Source organism: Salminus brasiliensis, chromosome 15 (genome assembly GCF_030463535.1).
Source record: "Salminus brasiliensis chromosome 15, fSalBra1.hap2, whole genome shotgun sequence".
NCBI lineage: Eukaryota > Metazoa > Chordata > Actinopteri > Characiformes > Bryconidae > Salminus > Salminus brasiliensis.
In genome coordinates, this window is record NC_132892.1 from 29243606 (window position 1) to 29263661 (window position 20056).

Sequence of the window (20056 nt, forward strand, 5' to 3'; positions counted from 1 at the left end):
TTATTTATATTTTGTATTATTACTATATATTTAATTTAATTGTAGTTAACTTACTTCATTATTATTCGTTTTAATTGTATAGCTTTTTATAGATTTATCTTATTTATTTACTCAAGTAAAGAGTCTTATTTATTTGTTCTACTCTTACTTTGATTGTTAGCAGTCATTCCCTTAATTTAACTAATTTATTATTAGTTCCATCAATTAATACCTCAATTTAATTAATCGATTTTCGATTAATCGTGGCGATTTTTTTTTTGGGGGGGGGGGTTAAAAAAGATGGGAAAAAAGATAATTTAATAAACTGAGAAAATAATTAATTCAGTTAAGAAAACAGGTTATTAAACTGAGGGAACGAGTTATGAAATTATGGGAACAATTTTTTTTAAAACAGTTCATAAAATTAAGAGAATCTTAAGAAGTTCTGAAATAAATCTGTAAATCCCTAAATATTATTATTTTAATATTATTATTTTTCTACGTTGGCGCTCCGTAGTGAGGAGCCCGTGAGGAACCCTCCGCCTCCTCCCTTTTAAGGGTGTAGTGAACACTCGAACACTCGAACACGCACACGGAGATAGCGAGAAGTCCCCGGATGTACTGTACTAACGCCCCTCCCCCTGCTTCTCTCCCTCGCTCTCTCTCCTCCTGCTCTGCCCACTCTGCGCGCCTCCCGAGCCCTACCGCAGTGAATCCGTCATCCGTCGACACAGGTCCAGAAGAACCGAGCCAAAAGGGTCGGGGAGTGACGGTGCCAGAACCGGTGATCGCTCAGCCGCTTTTAAAAAAAAAGGCCACTCTTCATCTTCCTCTTCCTCGAGTGAAATTCGGCCCGAGGCGACAGAATGGTGAGACTCCGCCGAGTCTAAGGCGAGCGAGCTAGCTAGCATTTAAGCGCACAGCCCTAGACGTTAGCCTGTAGGCTAGCTGGTTAACTCGCAACGCACAAAAACGGAGCCCTCCGCTCTCCCTGGGCGCTTAATTTGGCCTGTTTTAACGAAATCTCCTTATATGTCGACACAGGAAAGTGTTTACCGCCGTGTCGTGATCGCAGCTTAATGCTGATGAAAGCAGGAGCCGTGGCCTCGGTTCAGCCCGCTAGCCTGTGTGTGTGTGTGCGCGCGCGCGCTGTTAACGGTCAATTTGTCGTTGAAACCCGTTTATAACGGCTCATACCAACATATTGATGCCCTGTTTTAACATCTAACGGCTTCATATGTGCGGTTAGTGCGGTGTGAAACGGAGGGAAGAGACCACAAGCGTCGGCACAGTCAGTGGAGGCAGGCTGGGCTGCGCTGGGCTGCGCCGGGCTGCGCCGGGCTGCGCTGGCTCGCTGCTGTGGCTGGGCTAGCAGCAAGTGCCTCATTTACCTCTGCCGTCGACCAGAGGTGGAGGTTTTTGCACGCATGTCCGTCCAGACGAGCTCCGTGTGTGTTTCAGACGGTTTGTGTGAGACTAGAGCCGCGCTTTGGGCCGTGTTTACACCCGCTGGGGAGAAGGTGTGTAGCTGTGTGTGTGTGTGTGTGAGTGAGTGAGTATGAATTAGCACCTCGCTTCAGACTGCGGGTGAATGGCTGGGATGCAGCGTTTAGGACATGACAGCTGTCAAACTGCACTCAGGAGTCCTGCAGTGGTGAACCTCGCAGTTACTGCCTTGTTGTTAGCACCCACCCATGCCAGGATGGGGGTAGCTGCATCCTGGTGTGCAGTGCCTTGATTATTATTAATTCCCACCCATAGCTTGTTATTAAAGGCAGGTTAGAGATAGCAGGTTCTCGCTTGTAGACTCTGAATGGAGTTGGCTGGAATGAGCAGTGGTCATTTGAGCACTGCTACACTGGGCCGTATTGAGAAGATCTTGCTGTAGATGCTGGTTGGAGTTATTTGGGGGTCTCCTGGATTGTGCTGCAGGGTACATAGACAATAATCTTACTAATCGTACTAAAGGTTTGGTTTAATAGCAAGTGTCACGTTAGAAAAAGCAGGTTCTCGCTTGTAGAATCTGAATGGAGTTGGCTGGAATGAGCAGTGGTCATTTGAGCACTACTACACCGGGCCGCATTGAGAAGATCTTGCTAATCTAGCAGATATGGAAAGTAATGCCATCGAGCTTGCAAAAATACTCAAAATAACTTAATAGCATCTTACTCAACTGATTGTTTTATAATCAGATATTGTGTTAACCTACAGATCGTTGCTTGTAGATGCTGGTTGGAGTTATTTGGGGGTCTCCTTGAATGTGCTGCAGGGTACATAGACAATAATCTAAATGGAGTTGGCTAGAATGAGCAGTGGCCGTATTGAGATCTTGCTAATCTAGCAGATATGGAAAGTAATACCATCGTGCTTGCAAAAGTAACTGTATTGCGTCTTACTTAAGTGATTGTTTTATAATCAGATATTGTGTTAAAACCTACAGATCTTTGCTTGTAGATGCTGGTTGGGGTTATTTGGGGGTCTTCTTGATTGTGCTGCAGAGAACATAGACAAAAATCGTACTAATTGAGACTAAGGTTTGGTTTAATAGCAAGTGTCACATTAGAAAAAGCAGGTTCTCGCTTGTAGACACTGTTTGGAGTTGGCTGGAATGAGCAGTGGTCGTTTGAGCACTATGTTAGTGGACCGTATTGAGAAGATCTTGCTATTCTAGCAGATGCAGATGTTAAAAGCAATACAGTCGTTGTTTTAAAATCAGATACCGTGTTAAAACCCACAGATCTTTTGATTGTAGATGCTGGTTGGAGTTATTTGGGTCTCCTGGATTGTGCTGCAGGGTACATAGACCAAAGTCTTAGGGTAAGGTACTAAGGTTTGGTTCAATAGCAAATGTCACATCGAGAATAGCAGGTGACATTTGATTGTGCCACAGTGGATAATATTGAGAACATCTTATGCATTTGAGCCAATTCGGCTTCAGAAGCAAAAGTCCTACTAAAATCAACACCCTTAAGCTTATTACTATATTAAGAGTCTCACTAATTTCAACCACCTTTTGTTTTCAGTTGACGTCGAGTTGGCGAGCTGCCTGTGATAGGCTGTGGTTATATGGACATCTCTTGGATTGTACTACAGGGCAATAGAGACCGTTGTGCTAATTGTCTGTCATGTAGGTTCGGTTTGGTGGCAAATCTCATCTCAGCAATGTTAAAAATAGCAGATTCTTGCTTGTAGACACTGTTTGGATATGCTTGTTGCTGTGTTTAAAGTCTCACTGATTTCAAACGAATCAAATAAGATCATTAAAACCAACAGATCTTTGCTTGCAGACGCCATTTGTGTTGCACGTAATGGGCCTCCTTGATTGTACTTCATGTCGGATAGAGGAAAAAGCATACTAATGGTCTCCAAGGTTTGGTTCGATAGCATGTCGTTTTTTGTTGTAGATGCTGTTTGGAGTTACCTTGGATAGGCAGTGATTATTTGGACACATCCCAGATTCGTCCACAGTGTGTTCTATACAGTTAGCAATAACGTACTTCTGCTTGTATACACCAGGGCTGTAATTTAGACATCGTCTGGTTTCTTGTTTTCAGTGAATAATGAGAAAATCTTGGTATATTGAACCAAAGTTGGGTTCAAAAGCAGATCCCATGTTTTAGCAGCAGAACAGCAGCATTTTGTAGTTCTGCAGGAGGATGAGCAGCAGATGAGCAGCCCAGCATTGCTTTAATGTGCCATTTATCTGCACAAGCTCTGTCTATTTATGGTGCGCTTCGTTCTGATGTTCCGGGGGCCTTGAAATTGCTGCATCTGATGGATGGAGTGACCTCTTTGTGCAGCCCACTGACCGAAGCGGTTTGGATCGGAACGTTCCGGAAAAGCCCCGTCCGGCGCGGCTGAAATAGGCCACGCAGGATTCTTCATAAACCCTCCGGCTTCAGAGCCCGTTTAAAGAGCCGCTCACTTTTTCTTTTTCTTTTTTTTTTTTTCCTCCCGTCTTCTTGTTCTTCTTCTCCTCATGGTCTAAGAATAGTCTCCATGGAGACCGCAGATCCAGGTTGATCCGATCACCTCCCGCTCTTGGAGGGTCATGCCTTGGAAATCTCTGTAGGCTTTCAAACTGATCAGTATTGATTGTTTACCTGTTGCTGCAGCCGTTTTTATTGGGCTGTGTTCTGTAGAGGTGTGGCAATATTGCCGATACTGTGATCGATTATTCACATAGCTCTTGATTTTCGTATTGATACTTTGAACTTTTGCTGCGTTTTTTTTTTGTGATCTATTTATTCAATGTTACATCCCAATACTGCTCCGATTACAGTGCTTGGTTAAAGGGCCTATATCATAGACCAAGTGTTGGATGTAGTATGTAAACGTTGTTAGTTTAAAATTCACTAATTTTATTTATTTGTCTCAAAATCCAGCATCTTTGCCTATACCCTCCAATTTTGCCCAGAACAGTTTAGCCACACCCGTTCACACTGAAGCCAGCATTGCTTTTGGAGCAAGGCACAATAGAGTAGGTACTGTAACCTATTTACATCTATCCGTCTTAAAGACGCAGTAACTGTAAGTTTTAAATGCGTTGATTTTGTGAATCCAACAGCTTTGCCATAACATTAACACCATGACGGTAAGGCGTCAATTAAAAAACATTGATCATCTTCATCTACAGAGGCATCTGTAAAGCAATTGGATATATTAGAGCAGCAAGTGAACGGTCAGAGCCCAACTGTGCTAGCGAGACGACCGGGTCAGAACATCTCCAAAAACGTCAGGCTGGTCTTTTTTTCAGGGGGTTTTCCGATATGCAGAGTTCAGTACCTTCCAAGAAAGGACAACCAGTGACAACCGGCTCACTGGACTTAACTTACAGGACTTGAAGGATCTGCTGATAAGGTCTTGGTCCCAGATACCCCAGGACAGCTTTGAGAGGTGTTGTGGAGTCCATAACTCGAATGGTCAGCTCTGTTGTGGCGGCACAAGGGGGGCCGATTCAATATTAGGCAGGTGGAGGCCTGTTTAGCCCTGTTTATTTACACTGAAGCTATGCAGAGTGTTTGTTTCAGCCAGGACTTGCTGTCGAACTGAAGGCACCCCAAGAAACAGCCTGCTTACGGGATAAAGAGAGGTCGGAAAACCTAAATTGTCCATATTGTTGCAGCCGTTTAACAGCTTTTTCAGGTCTGGGACCCCTCAAAATACTAGCATTAGAGATTTTGCGGATGTTTTTGGGACTGTTCATCTCAAGCTCCATTGCAAACACCCTGTATTTAAGTGTCAGCACTGGCTGGAATACGCCATTCCTCCTAAATGGAGAAACACAGTTGTTGTATATTTTGACAGCATTACAGTTATGTTCTGTGTTTTTAATGGTTTCTAGCAGTTCGTCGTCAGCCCTGGCCCTGCTGTATTATCTCAAGGTGTCACCAAAACATGCTCATTTCAATGTTCTCCACCTCCAAGTCGTAGAAAAGCTGTGGAAGATGCTTTCATGTTTCACCCAGAATGCTAAAATAGCTCTTTGTAAATGGGGACCTGCTGGCTTTTTGGGATGAGGTCTGTGCTTGACTAGACAGTGTTACGAGCACAGCTCCTTGCAGTTTATATAATATTCATGAAGGTGAAACTTTCCCTTTAATTAACCAGTGACCATTTCCAATGCCTATGCTAGACTATACTGCTTTTCCTGCGAACCTGATCAGATGCTAAAAGAGCAGGAGCACCAAATGAGATGAAACGAGATGTAGGCTGTAGGACGGCGGTTTAAAAGGTCTCGAGGAGGGTAATGATGTTGTAAAGGTAGCTTTGGATGCTTTTAGAGTGTAAAAAGGTAGGTTTCTCACAGCAGCTGAAAGCTGACGGCAATGTGGGGTCCTTTTGAGCGTTGTTTTCCTCCCGTAGAAGGATGTCAGGAAGGATCCTCCTTCTGTTGCCCAGTTCTTAGACGTGTTCCCTCGCTCCCTGTTGAGACTTCATACCCTGATGAGGTAATCCTAAACCCTCAATCCACTTTAACTTAATTTGCTGTCTGTGTTACCTCAAAGTCAAAATAGCACAAGGCAGTCGGGCTGTGCTAATGTTAGCAGGGCTGTAGTATTTCCTCACTTCGTATTGCGGACACATCACATGCTCAGTGGGACCTCTGTTGTAGAACAGACTGTTCAGGTTCTGAGGAACGATTGGCCAGGCTACCCTTCATGTGTTTAAACACCCCTTCTTATGAGTGTTAAGGGACCTGCACTGCTGAAATGATGCTCAGCCATTGTGAATCCCCTTCATTCGGAAGGAACACTGGATAAACACACGTCTACAAGCTTGGCCCTGTTTGGAAAAAAAACACCTGACACTGCTCTCAAGTTCTTTTTGTGAGCGTGGCAGATTATTTAATTTTAGCGCAGTGTTGCTCAGCAGCAATTGCCTACTGTTAACAGACTGCCTCACTGGACAGAAATGTGGTCAATGTGGTCAGCCATTCACGTGGCAGCAGTTCAGTGCAGTGTATAAAAGCATGCAAATACGGGCCAGCAGCTCCAGGTAATGTTCACAACAACCATCAGAATGAGGAAGTACTCCTAGAACTGCTGATCCCCTGGGATTTTCAGCACCACAACGGTCTCTAGAGCTTACTCAGAATGCTGTGGTTCTGCAGTACTGCGGACGGAAACACCTTGTAAACAGGCTACAGTAACTTGTGGTGAGCAGAAGAGCGTCTCAGAATGCACAACACATCCAACCTTGAGGTGGATGGGCTACAACAGTAGAAGACCTTGTAGGGTTCCACGTCTTTCAGCCAGGAACAGAAAGCTGAGGCTGCAATGGGCGCAGGCTCACCGAAGCGGGACGGTTGAAGATGGTAGAAACCTGTAGCCTGGTCTGGTGACACAGATTGTAGCTGGCTGGTGGTGGTGGGATGGTGTGCGGTATGTTTTCTTGGCACACTTTGGGCTGTTGTTGATTATGCACCATGCCACAAAGCAAAAATCACACCCATACTAAGTGCCGTGTTCTTCACTGGCCTCCTCGGCGGCCTCGGGTGCCGTATTTCTTTATTTGGGTTGCATCGGTAACCTTTAATGTAATTATAGCAAGGTTTGTTGACCGTGACTGTCACATGCCTCTGCTCTTGTACGTAATCTCCGCCTACACCTAACACACACACACACACGGGCGTTAAGAGGTCCCAGAATACACCTGCGACTTCTGTTGCTTTACTGAACAATCTCATCACAAAACGCAGGCTTGACCTCCCCAGCCTTCTTTTATTTCCGACTCTTTTTCTTATCAGGTGCAGAACAAGCTTGTCCGTTCATAAACAAGCGGCGCACTTGCCGTGCTAGCCTCGTACTTGACCTTGTCGCTTTCAGTGTTGGAGGATAACGCTTGCCAGAGACGGTTAAATTCCCTCTTCAGCGCTGGCCTGATCTGAGATTCGCTGTTTCTCTTGTGGTTAACACCAGTGCTGAGCAGTGCTGGTGAAATTCAGTAACTTGCTTTTGTCTACATATGTCACAGTATCAGGGTTTCAGAGGATTATTAGATGACAGTGTGGACAAAAGTATTGGGACATCTGTTCTTTCATTGCGTCTTCCAAATTCAAGAGTTTTTTTTTTTTTAAAGAGTTGATCCTGCTTTTGTTGGAGTAACTGTCTCCAATGTGAAGAGAATAAGGTTTTCTGCTAGATTTGGGAGCAGCATTGCTGTGAGGATTTGATTGCATTCAGTGACAAGAGCATTAGAGAGGTCAGGATGTTGGATGCTTACGACACCACCTCATCCTCGACTCCCCAACTCATACCAAAAGCACTGGATGGAACACCATCACCATCATCCTAGAGAACACCATTCTTCCACTGCCTCACAGCTCAGTGCTGGGGGGATTTATACCCCTCTAGCCCACACCTGGCATTAGGCAGCATGGTGCCAATAGGTTCATGTTTATCTGCTGCAGAGAGTCCTATTCTATTGGCAGTACTTCTCTACAGGGACTAGACTAAGTTGTAAGTGTGTGCATTTGCGCATCTGTGTCAGCAAGCTAAGATTTTCTCACACACACAGAAAAATACCAAACATTCTTTTCTCCATTAAAGCAGCATTATGCGAAAATTGGTATTTTTCGCAATGTTGCTTTAAATCTCTTCCCATTTACACACAACATGTAAGCCAATTCACACAACACGTAAGTCAATTCATCTGTTATTGGTCGATTAATTCACATAAATAATCACATTAAAAGGGGCTCTCTCTCTTTTTTTTCCCTCTCCAGTCCTGTTGACATGGACCACTACTGCCAGTATTTAAGACAACATCGTTTTTACTGCATGTTGTAGGTTCAGCACAGACAAGCAGGTTTAGCAAGGGTTCAGACCCGGGGTCAGATTGTGTAAACATGCGATCCACCACAGCATGTGCATGGTGCAAGTGTCGGGACTGTGCAGTATATTGTTGAACACTGACATTTGCAGTACGGACACCAATGTGGATGTCGGCATGCAAATGAGCCCTTTATCACATTGAGCACGGTATGATCTGCGGTGTAATCGGTTTGCACTCTTAAAAGTAGAGGTGCTACAAATGATTCTTTGGGTGAGTCCATAAGAAGAACCACATTTGGTTCTGTGTATCTTTTTTAAGGTGTGGTTGTGAAGAACCTTTACATCAGTTAAAAGGTTCTCTGTTAAGTCTACATTCGCATTTCCAGACTTTGATTTTTGGCCTTAATGTGACCCAGATCAGAGACCTTGTTTACACCTGGTCGCTTCATGTGACCTGATAAGATTGTAGCTACATGCATTTACACTGGGTAGTCAGACTGTAATCTGATCGCTGTGTGGAAGGGAATATGGGAATTTGCTTATTGCACAGCAGCTATTACTGGTGTTTTGGCTGTGTTTGGGGAGGGGTTTTGGTTGTCTAATGCTTCTTGGAAAGGCTTATGTGTTTATACTGCAATAACAAGGCACAAACGCGTCTCAGACCACCTCCTGAAGTGGTTTGAGTGATCAGATTTATACCTGGTTTAGACGCTGATCCTATTCTAATCCTGATTCTCAACACGAGTGAAGTGACCAGATATTTTCTGATATTTTCAGCACTGTGTGGACCGGTCAAATACGATCTTTTTAAATCAGTTACTTTGACCCTGTTTACACCTGGTCACTTTATTCTTAATCTTGAGTATCAGGATTGAATCTAAATAAGGCCAAACCTCATTAAACTGCAAAACTGCAAGATGCTTTTACCCCCCTTACCAATCCGATCACTCAAACCACTTCAAGAAGGCGGTCTGAGATGCGTTTGAGCGCCATTATACTAGTGTGAACACATCCGTCTCTATCTAAGAAGCAGTCAACACCCGAAACTCCTCCCGGTACAACCGAAACACCAGTGATAATTGCAGCTCAACAAGCGAATTTGCATATTCTGTCCCATACAGCGATCAGATTTCAATCTGAGTACCTGAAGACCCAGTGTAAATGCATGTGGCTCAAATGTTATCAGGATACAGTGCAGATACAATGCAGATTTTCTATATGTGGTCCTAGAGAGGATGCGCATCCGTGGTCAGATCGGGTCTTTTTGCATATGCTCAGTGCTGTTGTCCTCAGCCAGCTCAAACAGAGGAACTGCTGTATCGCTTCTGCGACCAGTTCATTTACATTAGACAGATACAGCTCACTTGCGTATATGCACATCCGATCCGAGTGAAAGTTCAGAATTGATTAATGAGGCTTGTAATGTGAACGGAGCCAAACATGGATCTGTATGGAGCCCAAAGTGGTTCTTCTGTGGGCAGCTTCATTTCTAAGAGTGTATGGTAATCATGGAAATGATTCACATTCGGAGCAGTGTGAATATCACTGATTTTCATACAAATCAATAATAGTCTGCTGTATTTCCTACCAGTGAGTCAGCGGCAGGACCACTTAATACATCTGAGCCTCGCTGATAAGTGATCGGTGTTTTTCCGTGCTATAATGAGGAGTTGAGAATATGGATGGGACGCAGGGAAGCTGCCCTGCATCTGCACACTCGCTCTGGCGCGCTCCGAGAGAGTGAGAACATGCCCTCAGGGTATGATGAGTATCTCGTTGAACTGGCAGGGAGGAAAAGTCTCTTCTGCAATGTATGGAGACGGTTGTGTTTCCGCAGTATCCACTAGGACTGATCTACAGCCCACGGTCTGTTATCTGTCAGGTGTATTTGAATAGCGCTGCTGATCTCGGAACAGCCTGTATCCGCTTGTGTATCTGAATACTTCTATAAGCTCATTAAAGAAATAGTTTGGTGGGAAATCAGATGGGCTTGATTAATTACTTACACCGATGTGGTCAATCAGGCAAGACATGCCTGACATCTGATGTGCGCTTCTTTAGGTTTATAACAGGAGATGCTAGGCTAATGTTGCTAACAAACATTGGATTTAGACTGTCACCAATCTCATCTCTGTAGATACTTATCCTCAACCCACTTTAGTGTTTTTCTATAAACAATCTGTAAAAAATCTTTTCAGAGCTGATCAAAGCGTGCTGTAATGGATGGCTGCTACAATGCAAGGTCAAAAGTTTGTGGACACCTGCTCGTCCTGCAATCTTTAATATCAAGAATATTAATAGGGAGTTTGTCCCCGCTTTGCTGCAGTCACAGGCTCTACTTTTGTAGGATGGGGGCAGTGGTGGCTCAGCGGTTAGAGCTCCTGGCTATTGATGACGGTTGTGACTTCGAGCAAGGCCCTTCACCCTTCATTCGTACGTAAAGAACAGATCATTTGAAACATTTCGAAAAACAAATTTTCGAAGATTAGCAACGTTTACTAATTATTTAAATGATGTTGTTAAAAGAGATGCCACCTATTACAATTGGTGATGTTGACCAGAACTGTTACATTTTGCCATGTAATGTGTTTAAGAGTTTAGCCACGCTTTACAAGTGGTGCAGTACTTTATAGTTTACAACAGTGGATACATTTTACAATTGACAAAGTTTATAAGAGCTGATATTTTACAATTGAAGTTTACAAAAGCTGCTACATTTTACAATTAAGGTTTACAAGAGCTGATACATTTTTCAATGTTCAAAGTTTACAAGAGCTGATACATTTTTCAATGTTCAAAGTTTACAAGAGCTGATACATTTTTCAATGTTCAAAGTTTACAAGAGCTGACACATTTCGCAGTCAAATTTTACAAAAGCTGACACATTTCGCAGTCAAATTTTACAAAAGCTGACACATTTTGCAGTCAAAATTTACAAGAGCTGCCACATTTCACAGTCAAAGTTTACAAGAGCTGATACATTTTTCAATTTTCAAAGTTTACAAGAGCTTACATTTCGCAGTCAAAGTTTACAAGAGCTGCCACATTTCGCAGTCAAAGTTTACAAGAGCTGCCACATTTCGCAGTCAAAGTTTACAAGAGCTGCCACATTTCGCAGTCAAAGTTTACAAGAGCTGCCACATTTCGCAGTCAAAGTTTACAAGAGCTGCCACATTTCGCAGTCAAAGTTTATAAGAGCTGATACATTTTTCAGTGTTCAAAGTTTACAAGAGCTGATACATTTTTCAGTGTTCAAAGTTTACAAAAGCTGATACATTTTTCCATGTTCAAAGTTTACAAGAGCTGATACATTTTTCAATGTTCAAAGTTTACAAGAGCTGATACATTTTTTAATGTTCAAAGTTTACAAGAGCTGATACATTTTTCAATGTTCAAAGTTTACAAGAGCTGCCACATTTTTCAATTACAAGGTTAAAACAGTAGAAGTGTTGGTGAGTTTAACCATCGTCTGCTAAATTGGCTAACAGGACGGGTCACTGGCAGCTGTTTGACTGTTTGGCGCCTTTACAGTGAACGAGAGGAAGACTCAAAGAGAAACTGAGTGTTGAAGAGCAGATTATGATGCATGTGACGGGAGAGGGGAGGAGGAGGTGTTCAACAGACAGTTTAATGTTTTCATTGAAGGATTATTCAAATAAATCTGGGTTGCCTGCAGTGCATCAGTAAAAGGTCACCAGCGTTTTCAAAATCAGAGAGAAGGAGAGGTCTTTTATCATTGCACCTTTATTTCAGTGCTTTGAATGAACCAGTTATAACCATAGAAACTAAATAATATAGAGGTCTCAAAGAGTACATGTATTAAGTATTGCAGAAATAGAAAGTATGCACAGATGTCATTTAACAAGCCTGTTTACCACCCTGTTATTCGAGTAAAAGACAGAGAAGCTCTGCTTCGCCTGCCTTCTTTATGGTGTCGGCTCATAGATCGGCACATATTCTAGCATAGTTTAACGCTGTAATGAAGTCCAGAGTCTTGCTGGATAGTGCTGCTGTCCTCTCGTTGTCATCTCCGAGAGGATGTGCTGTTATCAAGCAGAGAATATTGGCGATGCTTAGCTTTTAGCCTCGTCCCCACTCGCTTCCCCTTAAGTCTTCCCAATAAAACAGTAAGTAAGCCGGAGCTTTCCCTTCTGATGTTTGGTTTAGCTGAGGTAGGCCAGTCTGTTTTTGAGGGAGCGGACGATGGAGGGAAGAGCTGGTAAAGGCCACTTAGCTAGTGTTCGATTTTAGCTTTAACTTGGTCACATGCTGGGTTTGAGCTCCTCTTCTAAGGACACCAGCCCCGGGAAAGCCGTGGTGACTAGGCATGGTTCCTGTAGTAGCCCATATTCCCATAACTAGCAGTGTCTGGAGGTGATGAGCTGCTCGCCAGCATCAGCAACACCACACTCTTCTGAAAGGTAACAAAGTTTTCCAGTGTTTCCAGCTTTGACTTGGGCTTTTGCGGCTGGAAATATTCTGGCTGGAAATATTACGAGACTGTGATGTAACAGTTTTGGTGTTTTGGAATTGGACCGTTTTCCAGCTCTGTTTTGGTTTTGCTGGATTTGGTTAATGAACCAAACTGTGCTGGCTGGATCAGAACATTTCCGAAACACCAAGGCGGGTCTTGTGGGGTGTTCCCGGTATGCAGTGGTCAGTACCTACCGCAAGTGCTCCAGAAAGGACAACCGGTGAACTGGCGTCTGGTTCATGGACGGCCAGTTGAGTAGCTAGTCTCTGCTCTAACTTCCAGTCGCACTTTTCACACTACCGGATTTAGAGTCGCACACAGCTCCACAAATTAAACCTGCTAGATATCATGTCTGGGGGCTTGCAAGGCACAGGGGATTACTCTGTGGGCTCTCGTATCATGTCTTTCAGCAGTTTACACATAGTGACCGTGCTAGCCCAGCGTGAACGCTGACTTCACCCCTTCGCCCCTGACTGGAGGCTTTTGACTGGGACCTACAAAAACACTCAGCAGCCTGACGTTAAAGGACTTGATGGATCTGCCAGGTCTTGGTACCAGATACCACACAACATCTTCAGAGGTCTTGTGAAGTTTATGCCTTGAAAGGTCAGAACTGTTTTAGCGGCACACTCGGGATCTCAGGCGGCAGGTAGTTTTAATGTTCTGGCTATTATCTATACAGGGTATACTATGAACAGTTGGTATAGTTGAACAGAATCAGAATCAGAATAGCCCAGCCAATCAAATAAGCCTTTTTTTAGTACATCTACCACTGTGATGTTTCTCTATTCATTTCTCCGGACCTTCTCCATCTCCTCGTTCTGTCCAGCCCCCTCTTGATTCTCGGTTCCTCTCGGCTCCTGTCTCGTCTCCCCCTCATCGTTTATCTTTCTCTCCTCATTTCTCTGCATTGTCCTGGAGAGATGCAGTAAGGCGGTGGTGGGTTGGCCTAATTTCCTCTCGTTCTCTCTCTCTGGCGAAATGCAGTGTTGTGCTTTTTCTCATGCATAATGAAATATGCACGTCTGTGGTCTCTCACATACACACACACGCATACACACTCTGAAGCCTCTTAGGGATGGATATATATATATATATATATATATATATATATATATATATATATATATATATATATATATATATATAGAGGGATTTGCTTACAGTCCGACAGCTTCAATCAAAATGGGCTTTCCCTGTATATATGTTTCTATGTATATAATAGCAATCGATCTAAAACTGTGACCACATTCACACGTGGTCACTTCATGTGACTGGTATCTGGACTGTATCCTGACAAGATTTTAGCCATGTGCATTTACACTGGGTAGTCAGTTGTGTCTCCGCTTAGTCAGACTAAAATCTGACCACCGCGTGGGACAGTATATGCAGATTCGCTCGCTGCGCTGCAGTTATTACTGCCGTTTCGGTTGTACTGGGGGGGGGGGGGGGGTTGGTTGCCAAATATGTCTTGGTGAGGCGGATGTGTTTACACTGCTATAACATGTGGCTCAGATGCGTCTCAGACCTCCTCCTGAAGGGGTTTGACTGATTGGATTTGGATCTGGTCTTGGGTGCGTTGTTTACACTTTGCAGTTTTATGTGGCTTGGCCTCATCCAGATATAACCCCGGTACTCAAGATTGGGTCCATTATGGAGGAGCCCTTGTTACTGCACATGCCGTAGAGTGATATGCAATCCTTGCTCATTAAGGACACTATATAATAGTTAATATCTCACATTCGTGGAGTGATTTCACTGCGGTGTTTTAAAGTAGCTAGGAGAGAACTGATCAAGGAGGTCAGCCTGCTAGAATGCGTCTTATGATTGATTGATTGTGCCTTTTCTTCTCCCACACAGCAGGGTTTTTTTGTAGCATGTTAAGTTAAGCATAACAGCAGCACATCATTTGATGGGGTGGCCAAGCTTTTGCATCAGTCTAATCAGTTGATAATCTGAGCAGTCTACTAAGATGTGAGCGTCTGGCAGTCACCAGTATTCCTCTTGGCAGTCCTAAAAGTGAGTGCATACCCCTGACCAATCACAAGGCTAACAGGGCTCTGTCGTCACTTCAAGTCTGCGCAACCTGATGAGCTTGGGCTAAAGTTTAATCTGGTGAGCTCGGGCTCAAGCTTAAACCTGGTGAGCTCGGGCTCAAGCTTAAACCTGGTGAGCTCGGGCTCAAGCTTAAACCTGGTGAGCTCGGGCTAAGGCTAGACCTGGTGAGCTCGGGCTCAAGCTAGACCTGGTGAGCTCGGGCTCAAGCTAGACCTGGTGAGCTCGGGCTCAAGCTAGACCTGGTGAGCTAGTAAAACATCACCTAGCAGCACTTTCTCTGCTCCCCTGCTTTGGGTTTTGGAGCAGTGGAACTGATCATCCACTATCCTGACCTCACTAATGCTCTTGGCGCTGAATGCTATCAAATCCTCACAACAAATGTTCCAGAATCTATTAGAAAGCCTTCTCTAGACAGTAGAGACAGTTACACCAGGATAAACTTTTTTTTATATAAATATCCTTGTTTTCAGAAGAAACAATAAATAAGCTGGTGTCCCAATACTTTTGTCCATATACTTGGTGTATCTGCTGCCGATGGGACCGCTCATTGCTGCTGCTGCTGCTGTAACTTTAAGCAAGTCACTTAACCTCAGGTTGCTCCGCAGGGACCGTAACAGCCCCCGGCGTTTTTATTTTTGGCATGTTCTCTGTGTCACGCTTGGCCAGCCATGTCGACCCTTTCAGCTGTGATGTCACATCCTGTTTCTAGCGGCCCGGCACAGCCCTCGTCACCTCGGAAAACGCTCGCCAAATCTGATTAGCCTGTTAGCTAAGCCACGCTGGCCGTGGCAGAGGGGTTTGCTGTCTCCAGACCGTTCCGCTGGCTGTGCCCCATTTAACAGGCAGCGGTCGTCCGAGGGCACTTCCTGTGAAGCCGTTTAATAGAGAAGGGTTGATTCAGAGACAGAATATGTTCAGTGGATAAATGAAGATCATTAATCCCCTCGTTCGTTAGAGCCATTATTGACCTCATTTGTTTTGAAAGTAATTATAATGTACTCTTTTTAATAACATGCTCTTTTTTTTTTGTCCCCTTTTCAGGGAAATGAAGCAAGTTATCCCTTGGAGATGTGCTCGCACTGTAAGTATCTGGACTGGACTACTCTCCTTTTAATGAATTGTGTTGCTATGGTAATCTGCAAAATCACCTGTCCACCTTTTGTTATAGACGACATAATGCCACTCTCTCTTCTGTACTAATGTTGAAACCTAGATATAGATAGATATGTGTGTGTGTGTGTGTGTGTGTGTGTGTGTATATATATATATGTGTATGTATGTACATATATGTATGTATATATATTTATATAATGTATGTGTGTGTGTGTGTGTGTGTGTGTATGTATGTGTATATATATATATATATATATATATATATATATATATATATATATATATATATATATATATACACACACACACACATATATGTGTAAGAGATACTTCTGAAACCTGAACATTTTTAATTTAACATATATATTTTTTGTAAGTTTGAATTTTGAAATCCATTTTTCTTGTGAAATCATATCTTTACTCATGCGGGTGAATAGTTTTGCTGCCTGAAATGGGTTTATCAGAGACTTGGCTTCACAAAAGCAGTGGAATGTCTGAAGTAAATATAATATAGTATATTATTAAAGGTACAACGTACAGCGAAATGTGTCCTCCGCATTTGACCCCTCTGTGGTAATAAACACACTAGTAAACACTAGTGAACTAGGGGCAGTGAACACACTCGCACACACACCCAGTGCGGTGGGCAGCCAACTCCAGCGCCCATAAGGCAGAGAAGGTGAAGGGCCTTGCTCAAGGGCCCAACAATGGCAGCTTACAGAGCCCGGGTATCGAACCTACAACCCTGTCATCAACAGCCTGGAGCTCTGACCGCTGAGCCACCTCTGCCCCCAGTGGTGTATAGTGTATAAACGGCGAGAGGCAGAAGACGAATGTCCATTGGTCATTTTCACACAAAACCATAGACGGACACAGAAATCCAGCAGTTAGACACAGCAAAAGACAGAGAGCAGTATCTTAAAGGGGTGACTTCAAAACCAACATCTAGCTAGAGAGGGAGAACTTCCAAACCAAGAAGCAAGGAACCGATTCCTCAGGAAAAGCTTTGTTTGGTGTTCAGTAGGGACACTGTGAACTTCTGTCCATTGCTGGTCATTTTTGGGGGCAGCTCTTCTGATAAATGCATTCAGCTTATTCAGGTTGCACCCATTGCTGACGCAGATGTGGAAATACACTCACAGCTTGACTAGTCCCTGTAGAGAAGTACAGCCAATAGAATAGGACACTGGAGCAGATGACCATGAACCAATTGGCAGTCTGTCAGTCTACACTCCGCCAGTCTATACAACCTTGTACCTCCAGATGTGTCACGTACAATTTGACAATTCGTAGACTGCAGATGGTTAAACGTATTTAATATAACTAATCACATAAAACTGAAGAATTTATTCACATTTATGACTCTACTTGAGTGAAATCAGTAAAACCAGAGTCACATGCAGGACATCAGCTGCAGATGATTAGAAACCTCAGACATTTAGGCCCCGTCCGCATATTAAGATCTTATTAAAAGCTGAGCTTTCTGTCTGTGTTTTGGCCTCTCGTCCACATAAAGGCACCGGTTTCATTCTGTAATGCTCCATTTAGATTTAGAATCTCTAATTTTGTGACTTGCTTTAGACAATAATGTGTCATTTGTTTTGACGTGTGTCTTTGAGGTACTGTTGTCCTACACAGGGCCAGCACGGAGGGAGGGAAATCTCCGTATTTAAGAATATCCAGATACGTGTGAGCATTAGCCTTAGTTCGTTTTACTCTTGATTGTTGAAGTGACTGCTGGTCATCACCATGGTCAGCCCCTCTCTGAGGCCTTCAGGAAGAAGGCCGTCCTAGCAAGCTCAGCCCAAGAGCAGACCCCAGAATGAGAAAAGAGGTCTCCAGCAAATGTCCTGAATTGTCATCATGGTAGCAGGTCGCTCTCATAACAGCATTTAGATCTTCGTGGGAGGTGAGCAAGGAGGAAACTTGCTGCCATAAAATCATTAATTAATAAAATAATCCGGGGACGACTCAGGATTTATCTGTCCAGAGTGCTCGTTCCAGAAGTCCTGGTCATGGTCTAGGTCTAGTTGTTCTCTCTGGCAGATTTGAGTCTTGCCCTGATGTGCGTTTTGACCACAGGGTTTCCTCCTCGCACACCTCCCTTAAAAGGACTGTCTGTGCAGTAGAACTGACTCTGGGTCAGTGGAGTAGTTGCAGCCGGCAGGTGTGATGGGACTGACAGCGGGTCAGTGTGGTAACGGAGGTCAGTGTAGTAGAACGGGCCGTGGGTCATTGTAGTAATGCAGATGCGTACGGTAACCAGAGCGCGTGCAGTGGTGACCAGGCTGAGTGACAGAAGGGCGTTGGCGTGGCGACGGAGGCTATAAATGCCTCCTGTCTGGTAAAGGTCACCCGTGAGGGACGGCCTCATTTATTTTTAGTGTGTGTGTGTGTGTGTGTGTGTGTGTGTGTGTGTGTGTGTGTGTGTGTGTGTGTGTGTGTGTGTGTGTGTGTGTGTAAGTGAGTGAAGGTGGGGGTGAGGGAGTGAGATTTGGGGGGGTGTGGGATGGGCGGGTAAGAGGGGTAATATTCTGTTTTCTAATTGGTTTGCTGCCTTGCTGGTGGTGTGTGTGTGTGTGTGTGTGTGTGTGTGTGTGTGTGTGTGTGTGTGTGTGTGTGTGTGTGTGCGCTGCAGCAGTTCATGACTAATGCACTCAGACCAGAGGTCATCAGGGTCATCTGGAGCGTGTGCATGTACGTTACGGCTGGACGATATGGGCAGAGTACTGGTATGGTGATTTATGTGGCTAGTAGGGGTGTATTGATACACACTTTTGGACGTCATGGGGTCAGGTTAAGTGTGTGAATGCGTGAGCGAGCAAGAGAGTGAGGGAGAAAAGCAGGAAGCTTCTTCTCTCAACATGAATTATGAAGGAGTGTTTCACTTCCATTATCAGCAGCTTCAGAACACACTTGAATCTGCACGATATGGACAAAAGTATTGGGACACCTGCTCATTCACTGTTTCTTCCGAAATCAAGGCTATTAAAAAGGAATGACTGTCTCTACTGTCCAGAGAAAAAGACTTTCTACTAGATTTTGGAGAAGCATTGCTGATTCAGGGACTAGTGTTGGTGAGCTCAGGATGTTGGTTAAACACCACCTCACCTCACCATCCCAAATTCCCCAACTTGAGTATCCCAAAAGTACTGGATGGAGCACCACCACCACCATCATTCCAGAGAACACAGTTGGTTCCACTGCTCAACAGCTCAATTCTGGGGGGCTTTATACCCCTCTACTAGCCCACACCTGGCGTTAGGCAGAACGGTGCCAATAGGTTGTTGTTGTTTATCTGCTTCATCCTATTCTATTGGCAGTCCTTCTCTACAGGGACTAGACACGCTGTGTGTGTGCATTTGCACATATGTGTCAGCATTGAGTGCAACTTCAAGTAGCCGAATGCATTCATTAGAAGGGGTGTCCACAAACATTTGGACATAGCGCATCTTTTGTCCTTTGTCAATGACTACGTTACCCACAATGCCCTGCTCTGTTCTAGAAATATCTCCATGGCAACATCAGCGTTAGCTCTACCTTCTGAAATCAGTCTCTCTCTCTCGCTCTTCCTCTCCCTTCATACCTGGTCTCTCTCCCTCTGTCGTTATCTCTGCCTCTTTCTCTATTTCTCTCCCTTATACCATCTCTCTCTCTCTCGGTCTCGCTCACATTCGCTCTCTCTGTCTCTCGCCCGCTCTCGTCCCATCTTTGTCTGCCCTGCTCCTTCCCCCTTTTATTCCCTCCCTTCCTCCGTACCCCCTCTCTCCTCTGTGTCTCTTGTGCGCTCTCTCTCGCGTGTTCTCCCTCTCGCTCTCTCTCTCTCCCTCTCTCTCTCGCTCCGTGTGTGTGGGTGTACAGTTAGAGTATGTGTTGAGTAATAGGAGTAGAGCTGAAGTGCTGGGAGGCTTTTAGGTGTGTTTCGTGGGCACTCAGTGCTAACAGTGATTAGCTAATAATAGCTTAAATTGGCAATTAGCTCCTGTGCTGCTGATGTGTTTTTTCCCGAGCAGGCCGAAGTAATCAACTGCAGATTGTTTTAACTGCGTGATTATGAGCTGGCAGGCTGGTGTGAAACTGAGCCACCTGTTGGCCAGCCAGACGCTTAGCAGCCACAAGCCCCTACGATTAGCAGTTATGGCCGCAGAACAACGAG

At 44.3% G+C, this 20056-nt stretch overlaps 1 protein-coding gene across 1 annotated transcript in view; it reads left to right on the forward strand.

Annotated features, from left to right (window-relative positions):
- The first annotated feature begins 626 nt into the window (after nt 1–626).
- ppp3r1b (protein phosphatase 3 (formerly 2B), regulatory s1ubunit B, alpha isoform, b) overlaps nt 627–20056 on the forward strand; it is a 29038-nt gene continuing 9608 nt past the window's right edge. Inside the window, exons 1-2 of the mRNA XM_072657480.1 lie at nt 627–848; nt 15829–15868. Coding sequence (XP_072513581.1) covers nt 846–848; nt 15829–15868 — 43 coding nt within the window. The 5' untranslated portion in view covers nt 627–845. The remainder of the gene's footprint in view (nt 849–15828; nt 15869–20056) is intronic.